Source organism: Pelobates fuscus, chromosome 5 (genome assembly GCF_036172605.1).
Source record: "Pelobates fuscus isolate aPelFus1 chromosome 5, aPelFus1.pri, whole genome shotgun sequence".
Taxonomy (NCBI): Eukaryota; Metazoa; Chordata; class Amphibia; order Anura; family Pelobatidae; genus Pelobates; species Pelobates fuscus.
Window position 1 is genome coordinate 315,704,881 of NC_086321.1, and position 27,444 is coordinate 315,732,324.

The following is a 27,444-nucleotide window of genomic DNA, read 5'->3' on the forward strand; positions in this document are numbered from 1 at the left end:
AAGCACACTTGGGAGGTCGGTTTCCAACACCAAAGCAAAACAGACCAACTGAGCATGCCAGGAATGTCTAAATAAAAGGACACAAAACAGGCCTATTTCAATTTCCTAGTAGAACAGCTTTGCTAACGTAGTTCAGTTTTGTCAATTTAAATCAACCCAGATCATTAGAGGAATAGGAGAAAGAGAAATACAAAGCTTTTAGAGTGCCATGGATTTCACAAACCCGCACATTCATGTTCTTTTTAACCTAGAACAATGTGTCACCCATACAAAGTCAAAGAGAGAGCGTGTGCATCTTCCCTCCCCCATTACCAGGAAGCATACATTGAAATTACACATTTTCAAGTATGTGTCATACACATGAGTATGTCAAAATTTACAGACATCTGGGCTAGTTTGTCGTTAGCAAACCATGCCAATGCATGGTGTACAGACATAAGGGGACCCACAATTAAGAGAAATCAGGCTGTAATTAAATAATACATAATCATCGAGCAAAACTTTAATATCAGTGTAATTACTAGGAATATTCCATACCATATAAGCACTCCTATCAAAAAAAAGAAAAAAAACACAGTTTGGTTGTATTATATTTTTATTGTTTGGGTAGGTGTGTGCTGGATACCTTAGTTGACATAAAAAGCAAAATCTGCAAATAAGAAAAAAGAAAAAGTCAAAAATCAATTATTTTTTTTTTTAAATGAAAATAAGTTATCAAGTAGAAAAAGAATATCCAAGATGAATTTGCTTTTCACTTAAAGGAACACTATAGTCACCAGAACAACTACAGCTTAATGTAGTTGTTCTGGTGAGTATAATAGGTCCCTTCAGGAATTTTCATGTAAAGTGTTTACATTGCCCCTAGGCACACCTCAAAGTGGCCACTGGAGGGGCTTCCTGGCTCAGGGCTGCACAGTAAGCAGGCCTGCCATTATGCGTCACCACGCTCTGCACGGAGACGCTGAATACTCCTCATAGAGATGCATTGATTCAATGCATCTCTATAAGGAGGTCCTGATTAGTCAAAATGGCAAAATGGCCCCGCCCCTTTGCCAATCCAATGCTTTCCCATAGATTGGCTAAAAAAAATGTCAAAAAAAAAAAATCGCCCATTTTGATGATGTCACAAAGGTGGCGGATCGAACGCCGGCAAAAGGTGAATTTTAAACTTTTATAGGGGGCAAGCCACCTAAATGGTGGGTTTAGCACTATAGGGTCAGGAATAAATGTTTGCGTTCCTGACCCTATAGTAATCCTTTAACATAAATGGTACCTGAAAAATATATATCAATACTGGACTGTCCAATGACTTTAAAATAGATCTGAATTAAATATTTCCCATAAGAAAATCGTGAGATTTCATTTTGATAAGTGTAATACTGGTCTGCAACAGAGGTTTCGAGAATCAAATTAATACTGCCACCCAGTGGGGAATTGCATGTATTGTGTCCACAAGGTGAGTCAGGAATGAAGAATAAATAAAGATATGGTCAGGTCATCACCTCTAAATGCATCTGTTAAAAAAGTTGTTGTTGTTGTCTGTCATCAGTAAGCGAGTATAGCAAGTTTAGCATACAGAAAGGTTAAAGAATAAGCAGCTCTGATACATATGGGTGTAGGCTCGAATATTTCCAAGAGCAAGCTTCTGGCAAAACAACAGAGGAGAAATAATTGCAGTGCAAAAAGAAATCTGGGAAACTAAACACCACACACAAGAAGCAGCAGAGCACATCAGGAGGTGGAGTGTGTGTATAGAAAATTGACAGGTAGAATGTGAGTGGGTGGGGGACTGCAGACATCCAGATGTTTGGATGCAAGAGAAGGAATCTTGCACAATGCATGTAGGAGGGAGAAATAGTAAGGTTATGTGCTATAGAATTATATTCACAGGCAAAACAAACACATGCACAGAAAAATAGGAGATCCTATTACATTATAAATGTACCGACAAAAACCTATAAAGTAATTTAGTGTAGATTGCAAAAAGGTTAGTTTATACAGACCTGATATTATTCTAAACTCTTAACGATGGCCTCGTTTGCCTCCACAGTGATTTGAGCCTCTGCCTTTGCCACTTCATCTGATGCCTTCAAAAGTTCTGCTTGTGCCTTTTCCAGGTTTGACTTTGCAGCCTGATGAATAATCGAAACATGTTTAAACCCTGACAGAACTACACAGAAAACAGCATTATTAAAGTCAATACGTAATTATTTTTTTCTTTGGTTAGATATCTGATCAAGAGCATCCCCTGCTATATAATTTTATATCTGCCGCTTGTGAAACAGCCAACATTGGGGAACTTACACTCAGGTCCAACATGTCAAGAGGCACTGCTTCTTCTGCCAACAGCTGTACAGTGGAATCTTCATTCACAGTCACTGACCCACTGCTTACTAGGGGAGAAAAAAAGAAAAAAAATGTTTTTGGGTGTAAAGGATTATACATTTAAAAAAAAAAAAAAATAACTTAAGGTGGGGGGATGCAGAGATTAACATGTGACTAGCCAGGCCTAAAAGTTACGCCACACTACAAGCCTGGAGGGTCCATGTGGCACATTTGCCACTGCCGATTTTTTTTTTTTTTTAAATCGCCAATAGCTAGTCCAAATTTGAACTCTGATCTAAGCTGTGAATCACAATATATTACCTTAACATATTTCGCTGCCAATTGCCCTTTAATGTACAGTATTTTGGTCTGTTTAACCCCTTAAGACCGCAGCCAAATGTACAAGTTGTGATCCAAAAAAAATGTAAACAAACCACAGAATTTTACTATATGTCTGTTCAACAATAATTTACCTCTTTCATATTAAGTGCACCCACACTTATTATATATCATTTTGTTCAGGGGAAACAGGGCTTTCATTTAATATCAAACATTCATGTATGGAACTCCATTTTATATGAATAAAATCTAAAAAACTTGAAAAAATTATGAAATCTTGTTATTTTTCAATTTCAGCATGGCAATTTAACTGTTAATGTCAGAATACTATTCGGTTTTCCTGCAATAAAACATACATATTTGTATTCAGAAATGTCTCACGAGTAAAACCGTACCCCCCATGTATAGGTTTTATGGGGTTTTGGAAAGTTACAGGGTCAAATATACGACTTGTCCATTATTTTATTTTCTGCATAGAAATTTGACAGATTGGTTTGAGTGACCTAGGTTGCCTTTTAGACCGTATGGCAGCCCAGAAATGAAAATTACCCCCATCATGGCATACCATTTGAAAAAGTAGACATCCCAGGGTATTCAAAATGGGGTATGGCCAGTCTTTTGTAGTAGCCACTTGGGCACAAACCCTAGCCAAAGTTAGCGTTTTTTTTTGTGTTTTCTTTTTTTTACATAAAATCTGTACTTTCACTGATAATATTATTGTTAGTATATAGTTTACTGCCCTGAAACACTCCTAGTTCTGCTCAGTGAGGTCTCACGAGCGCCATGGTACCCCCCATGTATAGGTTTTATGGGGTTTTGGAAAGTTTCAGGGTCATATATACGGCTTATCCATTTATGCTTTTTCACCTTGAAATTTGTCAGATTAGTTTGCAGTGTCCAGGCTGCCTTTGAGACCGTATGGCAGCCAAGAAATGAAAATTACCCCCATCATGGCATACCATTTGAAAAAGTAGACATCCCAGGGTATTCAAAATGGGGTATGCCCAGTCTTTTCTAGTAGCCACTTGGGCACAAACCCTAGCCAAATTTAGTGTTTATTTTTTTTTTGCATTTTTCACATAAAATCTGTACTTTCACTGATAATATTATTGTTAGTATATAGTTTACTGCCCTGAAACACTCCTAGTTCTGCTCAGTGAGGTCTCACGAGCGCCATGGTACCCCCCATGTATAGGTTTTATGGGGTTTTGGAAAGTTTCAGGGTCATATATACGGCTTATCCATTTATGCATTTTCACCTTGAAATTTGTCAGATTAGTTTGCAGTGTCCAGGCTGCCTTTGAGACCGTATGGCAGCCAAGAAATGAAAATTACCCCCATCATGGCATACCATTTGAAAAAGTAGACATCCCAGGGTATTCAAAATGGGGTATGCCCAGTCTTTTGTAGTAGCCACTTGGGCACAAACCCTAGCCAAATTTAGTGTTTGTTTTTTTTGCATTTTTCACATAAAATCTGTACTTTCACTGATATTATTGTTAGTATATAGTTTACTGCCCTGAAACACTCCTAGTTCTGCTCAGTGAGGTCTCACGAGCGCCATGGTACCCCCCATGTATAGGTTTTATGGTGTTTTGGAAAGTTACACGGTCATATATACGGCTTATCCATTTAGGCTTTATTACATTGAAATTTGGCAAAGTGATTTTCTGGGCCTATATTGCATTTGAGAGAGCATGGCAGCCTGGGTAATAACATTTCCACTATTATGGCATACCATTTTCAAAAGTAGGCAACCCAGAGTATAAGAAATGGTGCATTGCAAGATGTTTGGTCTAACCACTTTATCAGAAATGAAGGGCCCACATAGGGGTTATAGCTTTATTTGTGCATTTTCACGCATATGAACTCCATTTTCACAGGACATTTCATATTACTGATATGAGTTATTGCAACAAAGCCTCACTATTTGTATTTAACATTGTCTCCTGAATGTAACAGTACCCCCATGTACTAGATTCTCTGTTTTGGGGGGGGAAGTCATGGGGACAAAAATATTAGATGTCCTTTTCAAAGTTGGCAATTTAACAAAGTGATTTTCTGGGTCTCTCGCCTTTGAGAGAGCATGGCAGCCTGGGTAATAACATTTCCACTATTATGGCATACCATTTTCAAAAGAAGGCAACCCAGAGTATAACAAATGGCATAATTTGAGATGTTTGGTCTTGCCATTTTAACAGAAATGCTGGGCCCATGTAGCGATTTCTACTTTGATTTTTGTCTTTTTAATCAGATAAATAGCATTTTCACTGGAAATGTCATAATACAGATATTAGTTAGTGCACTAGAGACTTGGTATTTTGATTTAACACTGTCTTCTGAATATAACCCCCACGTACTATTATTTCAGATTTTACTGATAAGTCACAGGGCGAAATATATTAGATGCCCTTTCAGCTTGTAAGTTTGCCAATATTATTTTCTGGGCCTATGTAGCTTTTCAGAGAGTATGGCAGCCTGGGTAATAACATTCCCACCGTTATGGCAAACCATTTTCAAAAGTAGGCACCCCAGAGTATAACAAATGGCATAATTTGAGATGTTAGGTCTAGCCATTTTAACAGAAATGCTGGGCCCATGTAGCGATTTCTACTTTGATTTTTGTCTTTTTAATCAGATAAATAGCATTTTCACTGGAAATGTCATAATCCTGATATTAGTTAGTGCACTAGAGACTTAGTATTTTGATTTAACACTGTCTTTTGAATATAACAGTACCTACATGTACCATGTTTCCAGGTTTTTATTATATCACATGAATAGAACAGTACCCCACATACACTTTGATCTGAAGGCAGAGAGAGGCAGATAGATCTTTAATATCACATAGAGAGTCACTGTGCGAAAAGTTTGAGAAGTAAAAAAAAAGAAGAAAAAAAACTTTTTTGTAACCCTTTCAGTGCTAATCACAGCATTAACCCTGTGATCAGTTTTTTATTGGGAAGTCACATTTCAAGTACTACAAATGTAGTATTTTGAGTTGTTTGGTGTAGCCACTTTAGAATGGCTAGCGTAAACAGGGACAGGCCAAGGTCAGGGGAATCCAGAATTCAGAGTAGTCGGTAAAACAAGCCAATGGGTCGGTACAGGCAGCTAACAAAGCGTAGTCAGGACAAGCCGAGGTCAGAAATCCAGGTAAATCAAGCAAACAAACTGCCAAAGTCCCATACAGAGTGATTCAGAAATTCAGCTCTGTATGGTAGACTTTGAAACAGTCTGTTATGCAGAGGGCGGGTAGAGATGGGCAGGTTGGACAATAAAAACTGGAGTCCTTTCGGACTCCTTTCTTGTAGCAAACACGGCACTTTCTTTGGGGAGCTTTTTTACTAGGGGTGGATGGGATTCGGGAAGGGAAGTGTTTGCCACAAAGTCTTTGGAGATCTCCTGATTCCAAAGTGGGATTGGGGGGCTGGGTAAATAACATACGGGACAAAATGCTTAATGTGAATTCGAGGAAAGGGCAGGGCCTACCTATGACCTCTTTTGTATAGAGGACATAGGCATTGAAAATTGCAATCTGGCTCATGTAGATTGCAATTTTCTTGTACCAGGTCCTAGTTTTTCGGTTCATCAGATAGGGCTGTATGCATTGGTCAGCCAAGTCTACTCCCCCCATAAACTTGCTGTAGTCTACAATGCACTTCGGCTTTTCCAGATGCTCAGTGCTACCTCTCACAGACACTGGCACTGTACTTTCGTCATGCATCGTAGACAGCATGTATACATCTTTCCTATCTCTGAAGCGAAGAGCAAGCAACTCATCCTGGCGGAGAGCTGAAGAGGAACCTCTACTGCTTCTGCCACTTGCCAGGGCTTGGGGGAAACCCCTGCGATTCTTCCTCACTGTGCCACAGGCTAGGGTTTCAAAACAATATAAATTTTTAAATAATTCTATACTGGTATAATAATTGTCAACCCATAGCCTATATCCCTTATTCAACAAGGGAAGGATTAGATCCCAAACTATCTTGCCACTTGACCCACCAGGATGCCCTGATTCTGTGGGTACAAGATGGCTATCCTTCCCCTGGTAAATGCGAAACGCCCATGTGTAACCAGTACAGGATTCACATAATTTATAAAATTTAACGCCATATCGGGACCGCTTCGATGGAATATATTGCTTAAATAGCAGTCGACCTTTAAATTTCATAAGGGACTCGTCAATTGAAATATCTTTATCGGGGACATAATTTTCAGAAAATTTGTCTGACAGGAGTTGAATAAAGGGCCGAATTTTATATAGCCTGTCAAACAGTGGGTCGTTTCTAGGGGGACACAGCGAGTTATCATTAAAATGAAGGAATCGCAGCAGTTGCAGGTAGCGATCCCTCAACATAACCTCAGGGAAAAGAGGTGTAGCCAGGATACGTTGCTTGCTCCAGTAGGACCTGATACTGGGCTTTTTTACAATACCCATCATTAGGGTTAAAGCCCAAAACCGCTTCATCTCTGCGACATCCGTGGGTCTCCACATATTCCTGCGACCATGATGGGACCCCGGATGTGCAGAGAGATACTGCATAGCAAACAAATTCGTTTGCTGAGCCATGAGCTCAAATATATCGTCTGACATAAAGAGCTCAAAAAAACGAATTGGCTCGCAGTCGTCCACTGTTACAGTGATGCCAGGTGTAACAGTGAACGGCGGTATTTCTGGGGCCATCATATTTGGAGGCACCCAGTCTCTGCCTGGCATTGGGCTTGCTGAGCGTCCTCTTGTGAGTGGTGGTGGGGCACCATCACTTGAGGTCTCACTCAGAGGCTCAATGTCAGAGGCAGTGATAGTGTCACTGTCTTGCAGAGTGTCACTATCACTGCCTGCCAGAATGGCATACGCCTCCTCGGCTGAGTAGCGACGTGCCATTCTAGGGGGACAAATTAATTAATTTATATACTAAAGTGGGTAATTAATTATCTACCTGCCTAACACCTACTACCCGCCCTCAAAAAATAATATAAATGTACTGATCACAGTATAGGCAGCTGCAATCAGTACACTGAAAGGGTTATTTTCAGATCTATAAAAATAACCCTAAAAAAAAAGTCAGTCTGATCAGAGAGCCCTCTGATCACAGTGATCACTGATACAGTACTGTACAGCAGATATACTGTACAGTATAGTGATCACGGCAGCGGGGAAAGGGTTAAGGGAGATTTGGGTTGCTGCGACTGACACAAAGGGTAAAAAAAAATTAGAAATAATTTTTTTGACCCAAAAAAGTTTTTAAAACTGAAAGGGTTATTTTTTGATCTGTAAAAATAACCCTAAAAAAGGTCAGTCTGATCAGAGAGCCCTCTGATCACAGTGATCACTGATACAGTACTGTACAGCAGATATACTGTACAGTATAGTGATCACGGCAGCGGGGAAAGGGTAATGGAGATTTGGGTTGCTGCGACTGACACAAAGGATCAAAAAAAATTAGAAATAATTTTTTTTTGATCCAAAAAAAATAAATAAATAAATACCCTAATCAGGTTGATCACAGTAATATGCTGTGATCAGCACTGAAAGGGTTAAATAAAATATAAATTTTAAAACTTTAAAAAAAAATTTAAACTTTCTTTTTCCACAGGAGCTGCAAAAACCACGATCTCTCTGCCTCTCTCTCTCAGATCGAAGTGAGGTGAGGAGAGGGGCAGAGACAATGTGTCAGCCAGTGATCTGAGATCATTGGCTGACACATACTAACAGTGATCACAGTGACTGGCTGTCACTGTGATCACCTCCTACAGATCGCGGTAATTGGCCACAGGGGGATGCCTGGGAGGTACAGGCATGCCCCCACCGCGATCTGTAGGGGGCTAATGGCTGCAGTTACATGTGTCAGCCAATGGGCTGACACATAGTAACACTGATCGCACTGACAGGCTATGGCAGCCTGTCAGTGTGATCAGACTGCAGCCTGACAGTTCAGATCGCGGTCACTGACCCCAGGGGGGCTGCCTGGGGGGCCAGGCATGTCCCCCGACCGCGATCTGCTGCAGAAGAATGCAGCCGGCTCCATGTGTCAGCCGATTTCAAATCGGCTGACACATGGTAAATACCGATCGCAGTGACATCCTGTCACTGCGATCAGAAGCTGCAGACCGCGGTCCCCAGGCACAGGGGGGCTGCCTGGGGGGCCAGGCATGCCCCCCGACCGCGATCTGCAGCGGCCATGTTCCGCCGGCCACGTGGGGCTGAAGACCGCCCAGGACGTACTATGCCGTCCTGCGGCGTTTAGAGCCGCCCAAATAAGGACGGCATAGTACGTCCTGCGGTCTTAAGGGGTTAATAGCAGGTTTAAAATAACATGTGCCATCACATATTTCTCCCAAGTGTTGAAAGAAGAACAACACAGGCAGCACGCCAGGATAACGAAGGTAAGGGTTATTCATGGGTTCACCACCTCACCAAAAAATAAGTGCGACGTTTCGGCTCAGCAGAGACTTAATCATGCATGATTAAGGCACTGCTGAGCCAAAACGTCGCAATTATTTTTTGGTGATCTAGCATGATTAAGGCTCTGCTGAGCCGAAACATCGCACTTATTTTTTGGTGAGGTGGTGAACCCACAAATAAAACTTACCTTCATTATCCTGGAGTGCTGCCTGTGTTCTTCTTTTAATACTGCATTGGTGGATTCAGCGGTGTCCATCCTTTACACTGGGTGCCTACTTGGTGGAAGGCCGCAGCATTCATGCAGAACTAGAGTGCAGTGTATACTGTTTCTCACAGACATATTTCTCCCAAGTGTCAGACACACAAATTAACTTTACACCTTCCTTTAAAAAAAATAAAAAGTAGGCAAGATTGAAGATTGACAGTTACGCTCATGGCACCATGCTGTGACATATGCATGGAGTCACTGTCACCCTAAACTACATAATTTCTCCAAGATGAAAATGTACAATTTTTTGCACAAGGTTCATAGAACAAACCAAATAATTTCTCTGACATAAGATTGGTACTGATTCCTACCCCAGGCCTGTGCCACCATAATACAGCATTCAATGTTACTTTTGTCCCTTTACAGAGTGAGTACTGTACATAAGGAAACACATGACCAACTACACTAACAAAGTGAATATTATAGTTGTCATTTCTATCTTCGCTGATGAATCCCATTGCAAAGTTTTTGTAGAAGCAGCCAATGAAAAACTGAGCACATGGCTAGTCCTCTGAAAGAATATTTAGGTTTCTCATTCCAAAACTCTTTAACCCACTGTTACATTAGGCTAATGTCAACTATTTACAAACAACATGACCTTTGATACAGTCACTCCAAAAATACAAAAGGCTAATTTTTAGAACATGCTCACAAACCAGTCCTGATACCACTTGCAGCATTCATTTGTCACAAATCCACTTTTTTTTTTTTTTTTCCCAATTCTTTATTTTTGCAGTGCTTGCAACGGTTACAGGCGTACGTATGGTACCCCAACGGCAATCCATACGTTGAGTATTATTCATTACAGTGGGTATTAGGCAGACAAAGCACTTTTTTTTGTTTAAGTGTTGCATAGTGAAACAGGCTTAAGCGTAGGGCAATAGTGCAAATTACACGAGTATGTCAGACTAGTTGGCATCGTTTGCATGTCACAACCTGCTTTGAAATGTGGCTAGCTGCGCGTAGAGTGATAAAGTAAGTGAGAGGAGTAAAGTCACGCTTTACAGCTGCATTTCGCATAAGAGTCTGCCAGGTTGTACATTGACGATAAACATATATAAAACAAGAAACAAAAACAATGCTGATGAACGAGAGAGTGGTTCTAGGTTCTGAGATATGTGGCTGTTGCTAAAAATGACTGTGCGCGCTCAGTGTGCTTAATTGTGAATGTGAGCTGAGTTCTCACTAGGCAGGCATGAGATGAAGCTGCTTAGGTTATATCCCTTGCTACCCTCACCGAGTGGGAAAGTGAGAGAGTGTGTACCCTGTCCTGCTGTTCAGGGCGGGCAGATAGGGGCTTGTGGTAATTCTTGTTATCCCTCATACTACCCGCACCGGTCCGGTCAAGTTCTGTGTGGGTTTTAGCGGGTCTAGGACGCAATAAGTGGTTGGGGGGGAATTAGGCTCGTGGTTGGAGCGCTCGGGCACTCCGTAAGCCCAAGGGGGACAATTTACCCCTGTATGCCGTGGATCTTACTCGTAACGGTAGCTGTCCGTGTTAGGCTAGCGTCGGGCTATGTACTGTGATCGCTTAACAGAAGGGGCTAAAACATACAGTCAGCATAGAAGCATAATGTAGTTGTGAGGCGGTGACTTCGGAATGGTTCTGCCTGTGCTGATGGCGTTATTTTTGGAATTGCCCGTCTATGTGGTAGCTACCCTGTCTTGAGCCCAGTGTTTTGCCTGGGTTATCTAGGGGCAGTCTGACACAGTAGGAGGCCTAGAAGTGATAGTTTGAAGGTCGAGCAGGTGTGTAAGTGGCAAGACACAAGGTAGAGGTAGGTGTCTGTGGAAAGGCCCTGTGGGTGCAGTGAGGTTAACTTGCCTACATAACCGTCCCGATCCCTAGTAAGTATCCTAAAAGAGGTCAGATATCCCTAAGAATGGCCGGAGAGTTGCCCTTAAACATTAAACTTATGCGTCTTCGTATCTTGGTGTCTGAGTAAGAGTAAATAACAAAGCAAGTAACGATAACAAAACATTAATAAAACAAAACGTAAGGGAGAGTGTAAGTCTCTGGATGTGCCATCAGTTGCATTTCGACAAGGACGTTAGGGGTCCCATGCTGCATCCAGGCGATCAGCCTGGGTGTAGGCCACAGGTGTCGTTCGGCCGGTATTCCAGGTGCATCTCATGGGACGATCTTTGAGTTGTACCTCGTGTCCATTAGTCCTCATAGTCCCAGGAACAACAACAAAAAGGCAAGTGAGGAGCCTTAAGTCCGCCTGTAGTTTCAGCGAGAGTCTGCCGATAATGTCGATTGGGTGACGTTTCTCGGGACAAATATCTTGGAGGTGTCCGGGTTCCCCATACGGGAGTTGGAGGGCCTGCTAGGCTGCTGAATGGCATCCTGAGGGAGGCCCGATGCGGCCAGGTGCTATTTTGCCTCTGGGAGGTCAGATATGAGATAGGTGTCAGCCCCGTGAAGTACTTTTAGGTTACGGGGTGGGCGCCATTGGTATTGTATGTTGTGTGCGCGGAGTAAGGTGGTAAGTGGCCTGAGGGCCGCGCGCCATAGCATTGTTCCTCTAGACAGGTCCGAGTAAAAAAGGAGGGACATATCCTCAAAGGCATATGGCGCGATTCCCCTGGTGGCTGTCATTACTGCCATTTTGTCCTGGCGTTTATTGAATTTAACAATGATGTCCCTGGGTGCCGTCCGTAGCGCTGTTGTGGGTTTGGGTATACGGAATGCGCCGTCGATGTTTATGCCCTTGGCCTGTCTCACTGGGAGGATCGTGCTTACCAGCCGCCGAATGAGATGAGGCACCTCGGCATCCGAGACAGACTCCGCTACACCCCTGATCTTAAGGTTTTAGGCCCTCCGCGTGTCCTCCATTGCCGCCATTTTATGTTCCGCTTGGATGTGCTGCTGTTGTAGGGCGGCGACATCTCTCTGCAGAGTGGCAAGTTGCTGCGTATGGCTCATTGTGTTTCGCTCAACAACATCCACACGGTCCGACAGGCCTTGGATGTCTCTCTTCATTTCCGCCAGGTCGGCCTGGATGCCCCGTCGGAGCTCGGCCAGCAGCTCCCTCATCTCCACCTTTGTGACCGGAGTTGCATCCGTCTGTGCCTAGGGTGTTGTCGGCGGTTTCGGAACGGGTAAGGCAATCTCCTCTTGGTCTGAGAATGGGTCGGAGTTAGTAAAGTCGTCTACGTAGCTTGTGTAGTCTGCCATGTTGGGCTCCAGGGCCCCCTGCGCTCTCCGCCACAATTCTCCAATAGTTGCTCCCGGACGTGTTCCGTCCGATTTCAGTTTTTTATTCTTCTTTCCCATGCTACCTAGGTTGTAGGAGCTATCAGCTTGGTCGTATGGTTTTTGGGGGATAATAATTTGTAGTTTTGTTGAAATAAGCTGGTATTATCACGGAGCTCACTGGAGATGCGACCGTTCTGTTCGGCTGTTGGCTCCGCCCCCCCCAAATCCATTCTTGATGCTCATCATTTTTTTTAAAGCGAGTGTGTGGGCTGTCTATGCATCAGTGCATCATAGAAGTTTGAGTTAAACAATAACTGAAAGAAACAGTTTGGCTAACCAGTAACCTATGGGACACTGCAAATATATCTTTGTACATCAAACAAGAAACAGATGGAGAAAGCAACAAAGTTTACCTCTTAACATTTTAGATGGCCAAATTGACTTTACTCTTAGGTTTGTGATCAATGGCGGGGCTCTTCAGAGAAATTATAAAGCGCCGGTCACCATTTGGGGTCTTTACATAATTTGCAGAAACCCCACGCGGTGACATTTCCGCTTGGGGTGCTGGGATGGTAGGTTTTACTTCCCTCACAGGTGCCACCATGATATTCTGTTCCATCCTCTTCAGCTTTTGGTACTTTAACTGCCAAGAGGCACAGTCAGTACTATTCTCTCAGTAATGTATAAAACTACAACATTGAGGTCTATGGAGGATACCCTTAGACAGAAGCATCCTCCATACAAGGAGCATTTTTAACACTACAGTTGTCACTGGTAATTTGCAAAGATCCCAGACAGTGACATTGATGTTTGAGACACTACAGCTGCCAGGAGCAGAAGTCAGTGATGTACTCCAACGATTGCGCAAGAGTGTAGCATTGAGGTCTATGCAAGACTGTAGGAGCCTCCACAGAAAGAGGATAGTTCCCCCCACCTACAGTCATCACTGGTGATAAATGAAAATGACAGGCTTGACACGCTCTGCATGGAGGCATTGATTGTTCCCCATAGAGACCATTGATTAAAAACATCTCTATGAGGAGATGCTGATTGGCACAGTTTTGCTGCGCATACGCAATATCTTTCCATTGCTTTCCTATAGAAAAGTATTGGCTTGGGATCCCACGGTGTGGGATTAAATTTGAGCAAAAACACTTTTGCCGTGCGATTGGAGGGAGGAAGGTACACACACACACACACACACACACACACACACACACTGTCTCTCTCTCTGGCAGGTGCGCGTGCACACACACACACACACACACACGCACATACATTTTTTTATTTTAACTGAAATCCACCCAGCCTCCCTACCTTTGGGAGAGCAGAGTGGATTTTTTCCCTGGGGTCCAGTGGGGCTGCTCTTTAATCTTCCTGCAGCTCCTCTCTGCTGCCTGCAGTGATGCTGTTGCCAGAGGGACATCATTAAACAGCGCGAGAGAGCAGAGAGATGCCGTAGGTACATTACTGCTCCCTCGCGCCCCCCCCCCCCCCCTCCTGAGTCGGCCGCCTCCATGCTCACCAGGGTGGCTGGCTTTAACATCCAAGGTGCCAGGGCGAAATTTCTAGTCGCCATGGTGACCTAGGATTTGCTGAGCCCTTGTTTAAAGGAACACTAGTGTTAGAAATACAGTTTTGTATTCTCAACACTATAGTGTCTCTCTGCCCCCTCGTCCAGGAAATAAAGGGTTAAAAACAACCCTGCTCACACTCACTTGATACCAGCGCACAGGATACTCAGGCGCTGCGTCGGGCATCAGCTGTTAAACATGATGATTTGTCAGTTTAAAAAAAACTAAAAAAAAACTGGGGGGTGGAGCTGAGACCTTTAGCTGAGCGGACGCATGCCGCACGAGCTCCCGCTAACTTTGGCAATTAACTGGGGAAAACCCCACATTGAGGAGCACTGATCCTGAGACCACTGCACCCTACTTGTATTGGGCATGTGGTACTGACCACGCTCTCAGAGCACCGGGTAACTGTGAAAGTGCGTTGCAGCCTGCAGGTGACCTGTCTAGTAGACAGCCACTAGAGGAGGAGTTAACCCTGCAATGTAAATATTGCAGTTTATGAAAACTGCAATATTTACAGTTACAGGGTTAAGGGTAGTTTGAGTTGGCACCCAGACAACTCCAATGGGCAGAAGTGGTCTGGGTGCCTGGAGTGTCCCTTTAACTCGACCCGTCCAGTGGAATCTCTCTTATGTTACCTACTACAGTTCTATGAAATAGCATTTCTCACGCTCTCTCTGTTCAACCTCATAGAATTGTGTCCATGTCTAATTTTTCTCACAAATGCATCACCCCTTATGATACATCACGCTAACTCATGGTGAAAAACCCAACCGCATGTGTTATGTTTACCTGTTTCCTCTTGTCACAATAACATTTTTTTTTATTTTTTTTTAAAGATAAGAAATGTGCAGCACCTACACTTGCCATGCTACTGTTTCTAACTAAGTGACAGTATAATGTTTGTCCATGCTGTTGTGGCAATGCAAGCTTGTTTGTAATCATTTGCACAACCAAATAAAGAATAAAAAAAAAATACAAATAAACTGGATGTTAACTTTAACTGGTTCCTAGAGCTAGAAAATAAGGTAAAATTAACAGACACTAGCAATTCCATTGGTGGGAAGCACATTTGCAAGGCTCAAAATTTGAGTGAAAATGTAGCCATGGCGAGTAGAAATTTGCCTCTGGTGAGTATGACATAAACCTTCCAGGCTTGTAGTGGAAATAAATTTATGGACTAGTATAGAAGGACTTAAAATTTTAAGCCCCGGGTTTGAACAGCAAAACAAGCAGCATAGTGCCAACAAGAGAATATGGACACAGACAACTGCAGATCGTAGAAAGGTTAGACAGTTTTAGAAAATATGACATAGTAAAGTAGAGATTAAACTCCATGTTCTCACCAAAGTACTTGCTTGGGTTTCCTTCACCATCAAACACTGTAACCAGACCCGGCCTCAGTACCTGTAACGTTGGGACGTGAGCTTGAAGGATTCCAAATACTCCTGTTAAAGTAGGGACATCCACCTGTTTCACATTTGCATTACTATAAAACACCTGTGGATAGAAAAACTCGTAGTTGGTACCATCTCAAAACAAAACTAAGTGAACATGGGCACAATATAGAAAGTTTAACATTAACACCTTAAGGACACAGGTTCTGTTTTGTACGTAAAGGAATACCCTGGGCAATTAACTCCTTAATTGAACTGAAGTTGTTCTGATGCCAGGAGGCAACTGGACTGGCTCACCTTTAGGTTTTTTTTTTGACAATCTTTATTTTCTTTTTTACCATAAATTTACAGTACAGGCATGTCATTTGTAAACACCAATTTAAAAATCAATGATTCACATGCATTAAACTACTTCATCAGCTAGCCATGTATTAAATCCTTGAGGTTTACATTCCGCTTCTATTTGTGCGATGCAATACTATTTTGCATGTGTAAAAACATATTATGGTGAAGAAAAAGCATATATAATGGGAGGTTAATCTGTTCTTGAACGGTTTAACACCAAAGTCTGTTTTCCAGCACCGGATCTCCCTGCGTTCCTTTTCCAACCAGTTTACTGAAAGGGCATGTGGCGAAACCGACCTCGCCACGTGTCCTTGGAGGGGGCTGATTGCCCGCCTCTTGCCTTTGGACTATGGACCAGACTTTATGGGAATGTGATACCCCAGATAGCCATACCATGGAGCCTATTCATATAATGAAAGACTATGGGAAAGACTTTAGCTCCATGGCAATTGTACTGTGTGAGTAGGATCTGCGCGCTATTCGGTAGTTTTGTGCGTGCAGATCCCAGCTATCTGGGGATAGGTGAAATGTCTGTGTGTTATGTGTAAATGTGACTTTATGTATTTTAAAGTGTTTTATGTTGTTTTGCAACCATGTGGTTAATGGAGTCTGCCTTTAGTCCTGGGTAATTGGATTACTTCTCCAATTAACTCCAGGGCAGAAGGGAGGAAACCAGGGTGCATTGTGGGGATGTTTTTCTGCCAGCCAGAAAGGAACAAAAGATACTTTTAGTAACTTTTGAACCCCTGGTCGGATTCATGCCATTTTTTAATATGTTGTTCCCCTGAATGGATTGATTGTGGATATGTATTTTTATGTGAATGTGATGTATGGTTTTAAAGTTATGAAAGTTGTGTAAAAGTATATTTTACACTGTATGCATAATGGGATTATGTGTCACACTAAGGGGAGGGGATGTGTGGGAGGTAACATCTATGTCATTGGTTCTTTTATGCCTCCCCCTGGGTGTGGCCTGTATGTGTGAGTTGGAAATAAAAGCCAGGCTGGATGAGCCAGTCCAGAGTTCCTGTTTTACCCTCAAAGTGATGTGTCGTCTCATTATTGGGGGGAAGGATTTATTGCATGCTGTTCCAGTTGACTGCTAGGAGTACAAGCCTATTCGTATGGTTCCTATTCAATGGTCTACAGCATTCATATGCTTGGGAGAATTTAAAAGGTTTCTCGGATTCGGTGATTGTGGTGTCTGCCAGAGTGCTTGGAGTCCTCAGGAAGCACTAGGAGCATCCATTAACGGAGGTACCCGGTCGGGGTGCCAGGCGATCCGTTACATTGGTGGCAAGCGGTGGGATGGCGTCCTAGTGCGAGGTAAAGCAGCTCGGAGACACAGTACGTTTGGATTTACAAATTGAGGGCGACGCTAGTGTGCCTACAGCATCCCTGTCTACACAAAGATTTGGGAAAATGGGGTTCGTAGACCCCTGGGCAACACACACACCTGAGGAAGAGAGTGAATTAGAATGGAGAGATAATGCCCGGAAAGAATTATGGTACGATGCCCTGGAGGAAGTCCAGTATCAACGGCAGCAGCGCCTTCCTGGTGTCGCATACCAGTTGGAGGAACAAATGGCCTGGCGGATGCCGCTTCTGGGAGACCAACCTGGAGGGCAGCGGGTAAGACAACTCGAGTACCTCGTGGAAAGGGAACTGAGCCTGGACGCCTCATACCGGGCACTGTGGTGGTGCACTGTCCAGCCAGAGACGTGGAGGGCAGAGGGCATCCAGCCAGAGGGGGAGAACTACACAAGCCCTGGCCTGTTGTGGAAAGCCTTAGTGGAGGATGTCGACTTCGGCAGTCCAGCAGAGTCACAGTACTGGGCTATCTTTCATTACCGAGGTGAGATGATACAGGGCCCGAGATCTATTGGACTGGGAGAAGACCTCCGCCGTTTCGCTGCCATGGAACGAGAGCTGGAGATGGACTATGTAGAACTATTAAATTCCTGCCAGCCGCAGAGCAGGGACGCAGACCGGGAAAACTGGGTGGCAGACCCAGACCTGCTAGTCTATAGCTGGGAAAACGCGGCAGAGGTACCCCCTGCTTCACTACCAGTTGCAGAAGTAGGGGACCTCATAGACTGGTCCTGGAGAGACCCACAGATGGCAGGTGGAGATGGGATCGAGGTCTCTCTACCGGCCCTACAGGGATGCTGGGCAGTCGGCCCAGATCCCCAGCGGCAGGTTACAGTTCAGAGAGAGGAGCTTGTTACACCCTCTCTCCAGCGGCAGCCTAACCCACCAAGGGGAGACCGTAAGCCCCACACCAGCGCAGATGGGACCGTGGTCTCTGCGCCCAAGTTACAGGGAGCTGAAGGAGCCGTCCTCCCTCCCCAGCGGCAGTGTGATTTGTTGGGAATTGGGAGCCCGGTCTCCATTCCCCAGCGGCAGAGTATCCAGCAGGGAATAGAGAGCCCAGCCCCCTTTCCCCCACAGCAGGACTCTGTGCTGGGAGGAGAGACAGTCGGTCTCCCTCCGCAGAGACGGGAAGTATGCATGGGAGAGGAGATTGTTACCACCTCTCCCCAGCGGCGGATCATTAATGTACAGGGAATAGAGAGCCCAGTCTCCATTCCCCAGCGGCAGAGTGTTCTAATGGGAGAGGAGCTGGTTACCACCTCTCCCCAGCGGCAGCTTAATGTACCAGGGGGAGACTGTAGGCCCCACACCTGTGCAGATGGGACCGTGGTCTCTGCACTTCCAGCACAGGGGGTAGGGACGGTCGGTCCTGCCCCCCCACAACAGGGCTGTTTAGCCAAAGGGGAGACAGTCAGTCTCCAGCAGCAGAGCTGTGTAACTAAAGGGGAGACACTCGGTCTCCAGCAGCAGAGTTATGTAACTCAAGGGGAGACAGTCAGTCTCCAGCAGCAGAGCGGTGTAACTCAAGGGGAGACAGTCGGTCTCCAGCAGCAGAGCTGTGTAACTCAAGGGGAGACAGTCGGTCTCCAGCAGCAGAGCTGTGTAACTAAAGGGGAGACAGTCTGTCTCCAGCAGCAGAGCTGTGTAACTAAAGGGGAGACAGTCTGTCTCCAGCAGCAGAGCTGTGTAACTCAAGGGGAGACAGTCGGTCTCCAGCAGCAGAGCTGTGTAACTCAAGGGGAGACAGTCGGTCTCCAGCAGCAGAGCTGTGTAACTCAAGGGGAGACAGTCGGTCTCCAGCAGCAGAGCTGTGTAACTCAAGGGGAGACAGTCGGTCTCCAGCAGCAGAGCTGTGTAACTCAAGGGGAGACAGTCGGTCTCCAGCAGCAGAGCTGTGTAACTCAAGGGGAGACAGTCGGTCTCCAGCAGCAGAGCTGTGTAACTCAAGGGGAGACAGTCGGTCTCCAGCAGCAGAGCTGTGTAACTCAAGGGGAGACAGTCGGTCTCCAGCAGCAGAGCTGTGTAACTCAAGGGGAGACAGTCGGTCTCCAGCAGCAGAGCTGTGTAACTCAAGGGGAGACAGTCGGTCTCCAGCAGCAGAGCTGTGTAACTCAAGGGGAGACAGTCGGTCTCCAGCAGCAGAGCTGTGTAACTCAAGGGGAGACAGTCGGTCTCCAGCAGCAGAGCTGTGTAACTCAAGGGGAGACAGTCGGTCTCCAGCAGCAGAGCTGTGTAACTCAAGGGGAGACAGTCGGTCTCCAGCAGCAGAGCTGTGTAACTCAAGGGGAGACAGTCGGTCTCCAGCAGCAGAGCTGTGTAACTCAAGGGGAGACAGTCGGTCTCCAGCAGCAGAGCTGTGTAACTCAAGGGGAGACAGTCGGTCTCCAGCAGCAGAGCTGTGTAACTCAAGGGGAGACAGTCGGTCTCCAGCAGCAGAGCTGTGTAACTCAAGGGGAGACAGTCGGTCTCCAGCAGCAGAGCTGTGTAACTCAAGGGGAGACAGTCGGTCTCCAGCAGCAGAGCTGTGTAACTCAAGGGGAGACAGTCGGTCTCCAGCAGCAGAGCTGTGTAACTCAAGGGGAGACAGTCGGTCTCCAGCAGCAGAGCTGTGTAACTCAAGGGGAGACAGTCGGTCTCCAGCAGCAGAGCTGTGTAACTCAAGGGGAGACAGTCGGTCTCCAGCAGCAGAGCTGTGTAACTCAAGGGGAGACAGTCGGTCTCCAGCAGCAGAGCTGTGTAACTAAAGGGGAGACAGTCGGTCTCCAGCAGCAGAGCTGTGTAACTAAAGGGGAGACAGTCGGTCTCCAGCAGCAGAGCTGTGTAACTAAAGGGGAGACAGTCGGTCTCCAGCAGCAGAGCTGTGTAACTAAAGGGGAGACAGTCGGTCTCCAGCAGCAGAGCTGTGTAACTCAAGGGGAGACAGTCGGTCTCCAGCAGCAGAGCGGTGTAACTCAAGGGGAGACAGTCGGTCTCCAGCAGCAGAGCGGTGTATTTAAAGGGGAGACAGTCGGTCTCCAGCAACCAGGCTCCAACCAGACTACTCCCGTGGTAGTGCTGGCAACAGGACAGAGTACCGCTGGTCTCTGCCCCCTCAGCAACCTACCAAGGCAGCCTACCAGTCCCCCACACAGCCGTGGTGAGGCACCTGAACCTGGACAAGATTCTCCCCCACCCAGGTGTAGTAACTGTTTATTGTGGGTGGGCTGCTCTGCTGTTTCTGTCTTGTGGGTGGGCTGCTGGACTAACAAGGGCACTGACCGGCAGGAGGTCAAGTACCCTGTTAGTCTGGGGGGTAAAGGGGAGAAGTGTGGCGAAACCGACCTCGCCACGTGTCCTTGGAGGGGGCTGATTGCCCGCCTCTTGCCTTTGGACTATGGACCAGACTTTATGGGAATGTGATACCCCAGATAGCCATACCATGGAGCCTATTCATATAATGAAAGACTATGGGAAAGACTTTAGCTCCATGGCAATTGTACTGTGTGAGTAGGATCTGCGCGCTATTCGGTAGTTTTGTGCGTGCAGATCCCAGCTATCTGGGGATAGGTGAAATGTCTGTGTGTTATGTGTAAATGTGACTTTATGTATTTTAAAGTGTTTTATGTTGTTTTGCAACCATGTGGTTAATGGAGTCTGCCTTTAGTCCTGGGTAATTGGATTACTTCTCCAATTAACTCCAGGGCAGAAGGGAGGAAACCAGGGTGCATTGTGGGGATGTTTTTCTGCCAGCCAGAAAGGAACAAAAGATACTTTTAGTAACTTTTGAACCCCTGGTCGGATTCATGCCATTTTTTAATATGTTGTTCCCCTGAATGGATTGATTGTGGATATGTATTTTTATGTGAATGTGATGTATGGTTTTAAAGTTATGAAAGTTGTGTAAAAGTATATTTTACACTGTATGCATAATGGGATTATGTGTCACACTAAGGGGAGGGGATGTGTGGGAGGTAACATCTATGTCATTGGTTCTTTTATGCCTCCCCCTGGGTGTGGCCTGTATGTGTGAGTTGGAAATAAAAGCCAGGCTGGATGAGCCAGTCCAGAGTTCCTGTTTTACCCTCAAAGTGATGTGTCGTCTCATTATTGGGGGGGGGAAGGATTTATTGCATGCTGTTCCAGTTGACTGCTAGGAGTACAAGCCTATTCGTATGGTTCCTATTCAATGGTCTACAGCATTCATATGCTTGGGAGAATTTAAAAGGTTTCTCGGATTCGGTGATTGTGGTGTCTGCCAGAGTGCTTGGAGTCCTCAGGAAGCACTAGGAGCATCCATTAACGGAGGTACCCGGTCGGGGTGCCAGGCGATCCGTTACAGGGCACTCCCTGATTAGCTGAGAACATCAGTTGACTGCTCTCAGCCATTCAGCGGAGCCACTGCTCGAGCTGGATTCCAAAATATGAATTTAAGAGAAGGATATCCATGACAGAATAATACCATCACACATTCTTAAGGGATTAAGAAGGTTCTTGTGTTTTGTGTTCTTTTGCAATTGCTATTACATTTAGTAGTAATTTCAAGACAGCAAACCAGTAAAATGCCCACATCCCGTTAAAGACTATGATGTTAGATAAGGAATAAAACACAAGGGTATTTTCATTTATGCAAGCAGTTCCAGTGACATCATATAAAGTCTTATGTGCACATAGATGTTATGTTGACTTTCCATCTCCTGTGCACACCAGATCAGTGTTTACGACTGCGTTTAAGGGACACTATAGGCACCTAGACTAGTTTAGCTAATTGAAGTGGTCTGAGTGCAATGTCCCAGGTCACTTAACCCTGCAAAGGTAATTATTGCAGTTTTAAATAAATTGCAATAATTACCTTTGAGGGTTAACTTCTCTAGTGGCTGTCTACCAGACAGCCACTAGAGGGACTTCCGGGTCGTAAGGCAACTTTTGGTCACCTGACGCTGGACTCCCTCACGCGTCACCTAATAATCCATAGGAAAGTATTATATAATGGTTTCCTATGGGAAAAGTCCAAAAAATGAGTGCGGCCATCGCCGGCACGTGAGGAGCGGAGGCAGAGCCCGATCCGTCATCAAGGGACATCCCGATGAAATCAGGAAAGTGACAGAAAAGGTTTTTAAGGACGAAGGGGGGCACTATAGTGCCAGGAAAACAACTTTGTTTTCCTATCACTATTGTTTCCCTTTTACAGAAACGAACATGCACGGGAGAGGGCAGTGGAGTAGTCAGTGATGTCAGAAGTATACTACACATTAGCCATATCAATTCCATTCATCTCTGGACTGAATTTCGTGCCTTGGATCATCAACTGACACGCCTAACAATAGATGGTGCCATGGATCCGCTGGCACCATAAACACTGCAGCAGACTACTGAGGTTACGTTGCTTAGAGTGCTTAATTTAGAATCTATACTCATACTCATATGCCATAAGGGGTGCCTGGAAGACAGACAGTGCAGTTCTCTCCCAGCATCTTTTCAGTCCTGCCCTGAGATTAAAACACCAGCTCTAAGTTAACCCCTTAAGACCGCAGCCAAATGTACAAGTTGTGATCCAAAAAAATTGTAAACAAAACCTGACATTTGCGCTATATGTCTGTCCAACCGTAATTCACCTCTTTCATATTAAATGCACCCACACTTATTATATATCATTTTATTCAGGGGAAACATTCAAACATCAAATATTTAGGTATGGAACATAATTTAATATGAAAAAAATATTAAAAAAAATAAGATTTTTTTTTAATTGTTTTAGTTCTACGTGACATTTTAACTGTGAATGTCAAAATACTGTTTGCTTTTACTGCAATACAATACACATTTGTATTCAGCGATGTCTCACGTGTAAAACAGTACCCCCTATGTACAGGTTTTATGGTGTTTTGGGAAGTTACAGGGTCAAATATAGCGTGTTACATATTTCAGTTTTTTCACATTGAAATTCGCCAGATTGGTTATGTTGCCTTTGAGACCATATGGTAGCCCAGGAATAAGAATTACCCCCATGATGGCATACCATTTGCAAAAGTAGACAACCCAAGGTATTGCAAATGGAGTATGTCCAGTCTTTTTTAGTAGCCACTTGGTCACAAACACTGGCCAAAGTTAGTGTTAATATTTGAAAATGCAAAAAACTAATTTGAACGCAAATTTTGGCCAGTGTTTGTGACTAAGTGGCTACTAAAAAAACTGAACATACCCTATTTGCAATACCCTGGGTTGTCTACTATTGCAAATGGTATGCCATCATGGGGATAATTTTCATTCCTGGGCTACCATACTGTCTCAAAGGCAACCTGGCGAATTTTAAATGTGAAAAAACTGAAACGCAAACCTTATATTTGACTCTGTAACTTTTGAAAACACCATAAAACCTGTACATGAGGGGTACTGTTATACTCAGGAGACTTTGCTGAACACAAATATTAGTGTTTCAAAACAGTAAAACGTATCACAACAATTATATCGTCAGTGTAAGTGCCATTTGTGTGTGAAAAATGCAAAAAATGTCACTGTCACTGACGTTATCGTAATCATAATATATTTTACTGTTTTGAAACACTAATATTTGTGTTCAGCGAAAAGTACCCCCCATGTACAGATTTTATGGTGTCTTGGAAAGTTACAGGGTTAAATATAGTGCTAGAAAATTTAATTCCCTGAACTTTCGGCCTGGGTTGTCAGGCAGGTTATGCAAATTGTGATTAATGAAATGACTTAATTATGTAAAATTATTACATATACATATACATATATATATATATATATATATAATTTTATATATGTATATATATACATATACATATATACATATACATATATACATATATACATATATATATATATATATATATATATATAGTGATATATACGTCTATACATATATATTATATATATATATATATATATTAATTTTAAAATACAGTTAGAACGAAATGACGCATGTTTATATATTTTTAATCTATTTATTTTTTATTATTTTTTTAATTTTATTTTTTAACATATTTATTTTTATTATATATAAATATATATATATAATGAAAATTATATATATATTTAATCAATATCATTGTACGTGTATTTTGATAATATATATAATTATGTATATATTAATATTAAAATACACGTAGACAGTGTGTGTATATATATATATATATATATATATATATATATATATATATATATATATATATATATATATATATATATGATCTAAGTATATATTATTTAATTTTACACTTATTTAACGTTTCATTTTTTTTTTCCAGACAGCAGGGGGAAGTACCTGTCATTACAGGCACTCCCCCTGCCGGCATTGACATGGACGGCTATGCCGTCCATGTGATCGCGGGGTCCTCACAAGGACCTCGCGATCACATGGCCCTGGGGGGCCGAAGAGGACAGAGGGGGACTCCCTGGGCTCCCAATTAAGTCCCCCATACCACGATCGCCGGCGTGGGATCGCCGAGGACCGGGTAAGTACAAAAGATCGCAGGATGTTCTGCGGGGTTCTGTCACTTACCTAGGTCCAGCGCCGATATCCCTCAATTGTCGCGCTAGCATTATGTTTTCCCCATAAGAGAGCATTTCAATGCTTTCCTATGGGGATTTGGGTGACGCTGGAAGTCCTCATATATATAGTGTGAGGACGTCAGCATAGTTTAAGCGACCAAAAGCAGCCTATCCACCCGGAAGTCTACCTAGTGGCTATCTGGTAGACAGCCACTAGAGGATGAGTTAACCCCAGCAGGTAATTCATTTCATGCACATGGTTAAGGGTGAAAGGTGTTTTCACCCAGACCACTTCAATGAGCTGAAATGGTCTCGGTGCCCAGTGTCCCTTTAATGCTTAACTCTCGCGCATGTGTGAGAATACAGCAGTGACGTCAACTCCAGGCACTTCAGCCAACAGTCGAGGACTGGCTGTCAGATGAGGGTGGCACCCATGAGGGAGAGGTTCAGGTAAGTAAAAATAAACATTAGCGAGGGAAAATGTATTCCTGACGAGTAGAAATTTACTCTTGGTGAGCATACCATGGCAAGTAACTTTTAACCCCTTAAGGACCAAACTTCTGGAATAAAAGGGAATCATGACATGTCATGTGTCCTTATGGGGTTAAGGCCTGGCTAGTAGCATAGGGCTTTTATACAGCGCTGTGAAATTTGGCGAAAATAATTATATATATATATATATATATATATATATATATATATATATATATATATATTTCAAGTAGAGATTGCAGCCGTATTAGTCCAGTAATTCGTCTTGCTCAGAAATGCTTTAGACTTGAGAAAGGGTGGTTCTCCCGAAAGCTTGTCCTTAATAAATTCTGTTAGCCCAATAAAAAAAAATAAAAAAACGTATTGCAAGAACACACACATACATGTGTTCTTGAAATTACATTTCATGGTCAAAATGTGTTACTGGCTATGGGTGTGTACACTTGATTAAGTTTGAATAATACTACAAACAAAAACAACCATTGGTTTGCACTTCAATGTCACACAACAGAAGGTGACATGTGGCCCTTTAAGCTACAACTCAACTCTTCTTTCTACTCTCTCTCCCTTAGACACCACTGTGGGTTACACTCCGTTTCACAGCTGAAAATATATTCACTTCCAGATTTTAGGGTTTTATTCTCCAGATTAAGCAATGCAAAGGATAGGAGATTAGACAGGCCTTCAATAATCCTGGCTGCTGTCAGATCCCTGCCTCTATCTCCTGTATTACATACACTGCAGAGCTACATCAATGAGTGACATTGGAGCAGCTGTATCCAACTATTACACTGCAGTCCCTTTTAGCAAATTAAACTATTAACTTTAATAGGCAATATTTCTAAATATTTAAAACAAACTCAGGTATGCATCACATAAATGAATATAATATAACACACATGTAGATGGTAAAAAAAAATTAGTAATAATAAAAAAAAATGTTTCAAAAGGATATAATTTGCATACCATAACCACTACCTCTCTTACTCACACAATGTTACACCAATGTACAGGTAACACACGCATACAGAGTACACAGACATTACAGAGAATAGTTATGGCGAGACCTGGGTCGGGGAGGCGAAGGTGAAGCTCATTGCTGGGGCCCCTGACGGTGCTGCCTCAGCATAGCCGCGGACTTGGGCTAATGCTGCCCGGCGGAGAAGGAGGAGAGCGCGGGAGGATAGCATGGTGAAGCCGGGATCACTGTGACCGAAGGCAAGGACACCGGATACAAGACAGGGCCCGGTCACAGAGCATCACGGGACATGTAGTACGATAGGTGGGGAAATGCACCGCCCACTGGCAAAGAAAAACTACACATCCCGAAATGCAACTCGATTCCCATGTAGCGTAACAGACCAATAGGACGTAGTGTCACCTGAATGCATAATTCTACAATAAAAAGAGACACTTTAAAGAAGCAGGACAAAGTTAGAAATAGAAACTTGTAGCACTAGAGCTGTAGTGTTCTCCTCTTTATTTAGATTCAAGGACCCCCTAACTCTTAAGTTAAAACTGAGGAAAAAAAGGGGTATTAATTTTTTTCAAGCTCCAAAATTCAACTTGTCCTGCCTGCCGCGACATGACGTCTCGCATCTAACTGTCCAATCCACTAAAAGAACATGCGCGGTAGAGCTGCGCTCCTATTGAAGTCTATCTGCGATAACAGAGATTGACTCGGTTATTACAGTGGCAATATATTACATTCTAACCAATATTTAAATGGACCAAAATATACACTTTAAGGGGATACTTCAGACCCCTAGAGCACTTCAGGTTGCTGAAATGCTTTATGTGTGAAGAGTTTGTCCTCTTTTTTTCATTTCACGGAAAGTGCAGATTTAAATAGAAATTTGCACTTTTATAAATTAACCTTATTACACCCCCTGACTGTCAATCAAACAGGTCCTACAAAAAACTCTGGGCTGGAGAAAAAGAAGAGGACTGGCAAAGGCAATAGACAAGAGAACGGCAGCTTTTGCAAGCTATTTTTAGATACAGACAGTCCTCACTTACCGACCGGGTTTCGTTCTTATGACTCAGATGTAAAACGAATTGGGTCGGTAAGTGAGGATGCGCTAGAGACAGGGCCGGCCTTAGGGGTGTGTGAGCTGTGCAGCCGCACAGGGCGCCATGGAGCAGGGAGCGCCATGCGCCAGACACAGCTCACACATTGCCGGCTACCCGGGTGGAGGATTTCATTATTCTCCAGCTGGGATAAAAAA

General features: G+C 43.8%; 2 protein-coding genes across 2 annotated transcripts in view; one reads left to right on the forward strand and one right to left on the reverse strand.

Annotated features, from left to right (window-relative positions):
- Positions 1–27,444, forward strand: part of CBARP (CACN subunit beta associated regulatory protein) — a 132,728-nt gene that overhangs the window by 24,765 nt on the left and 80,519 nt on the right. The window lies entirely within an intron of this gene.
- Positions 578–26,483, reverse strand: ATP5F1D (ATP synthase F1 subunit delta). The gene is made up of 5 exons (XM_063457363.1): positions 26,284–26,483; positions 15,464–15,617; positions 2,305–2,393; positions 2,004–2,132; positions 578–649 (listed from the first exon to the last, which is right to left on the reverse strand). The coding sequence occupies exons 1-4, from the start codon at positions 26,404–26,406 to the stop codon at positions 2,010–2,012; spliced, it is 489 nt and encodes a 162-aa protein (XP_063313433.1). The 5' UTR covers positions 26,407–26,483; the 3' UTR covers positions 578–649; positions 2,004–2,009.

Bases quoted from the DNA above. Each gene is read 5' to 3' on its own strand.
- ATP5F1D (XM_063457363.1), bottom strand. From the start codon at position 26,406: ATGCTATCCTCCCGCGCTCTCCTCCTTCTCCGCCGGGCAGCATTAGCC. The intron at 15,618-26,283 runs GTCTCGCCATAA...TTCTATCCACAG, and splicing joins CCTTCGCCTCCCCGACCCAG to GTGTTTTATAGTAATGCAAA. The intron at 2,394-15,463 runs GTGAGAACATGG...TTTCTCCCCTAG, and splicing joins AAACCCAAGCAAGTACTTTG to TAAGCAGTGGGTCAGTGACT.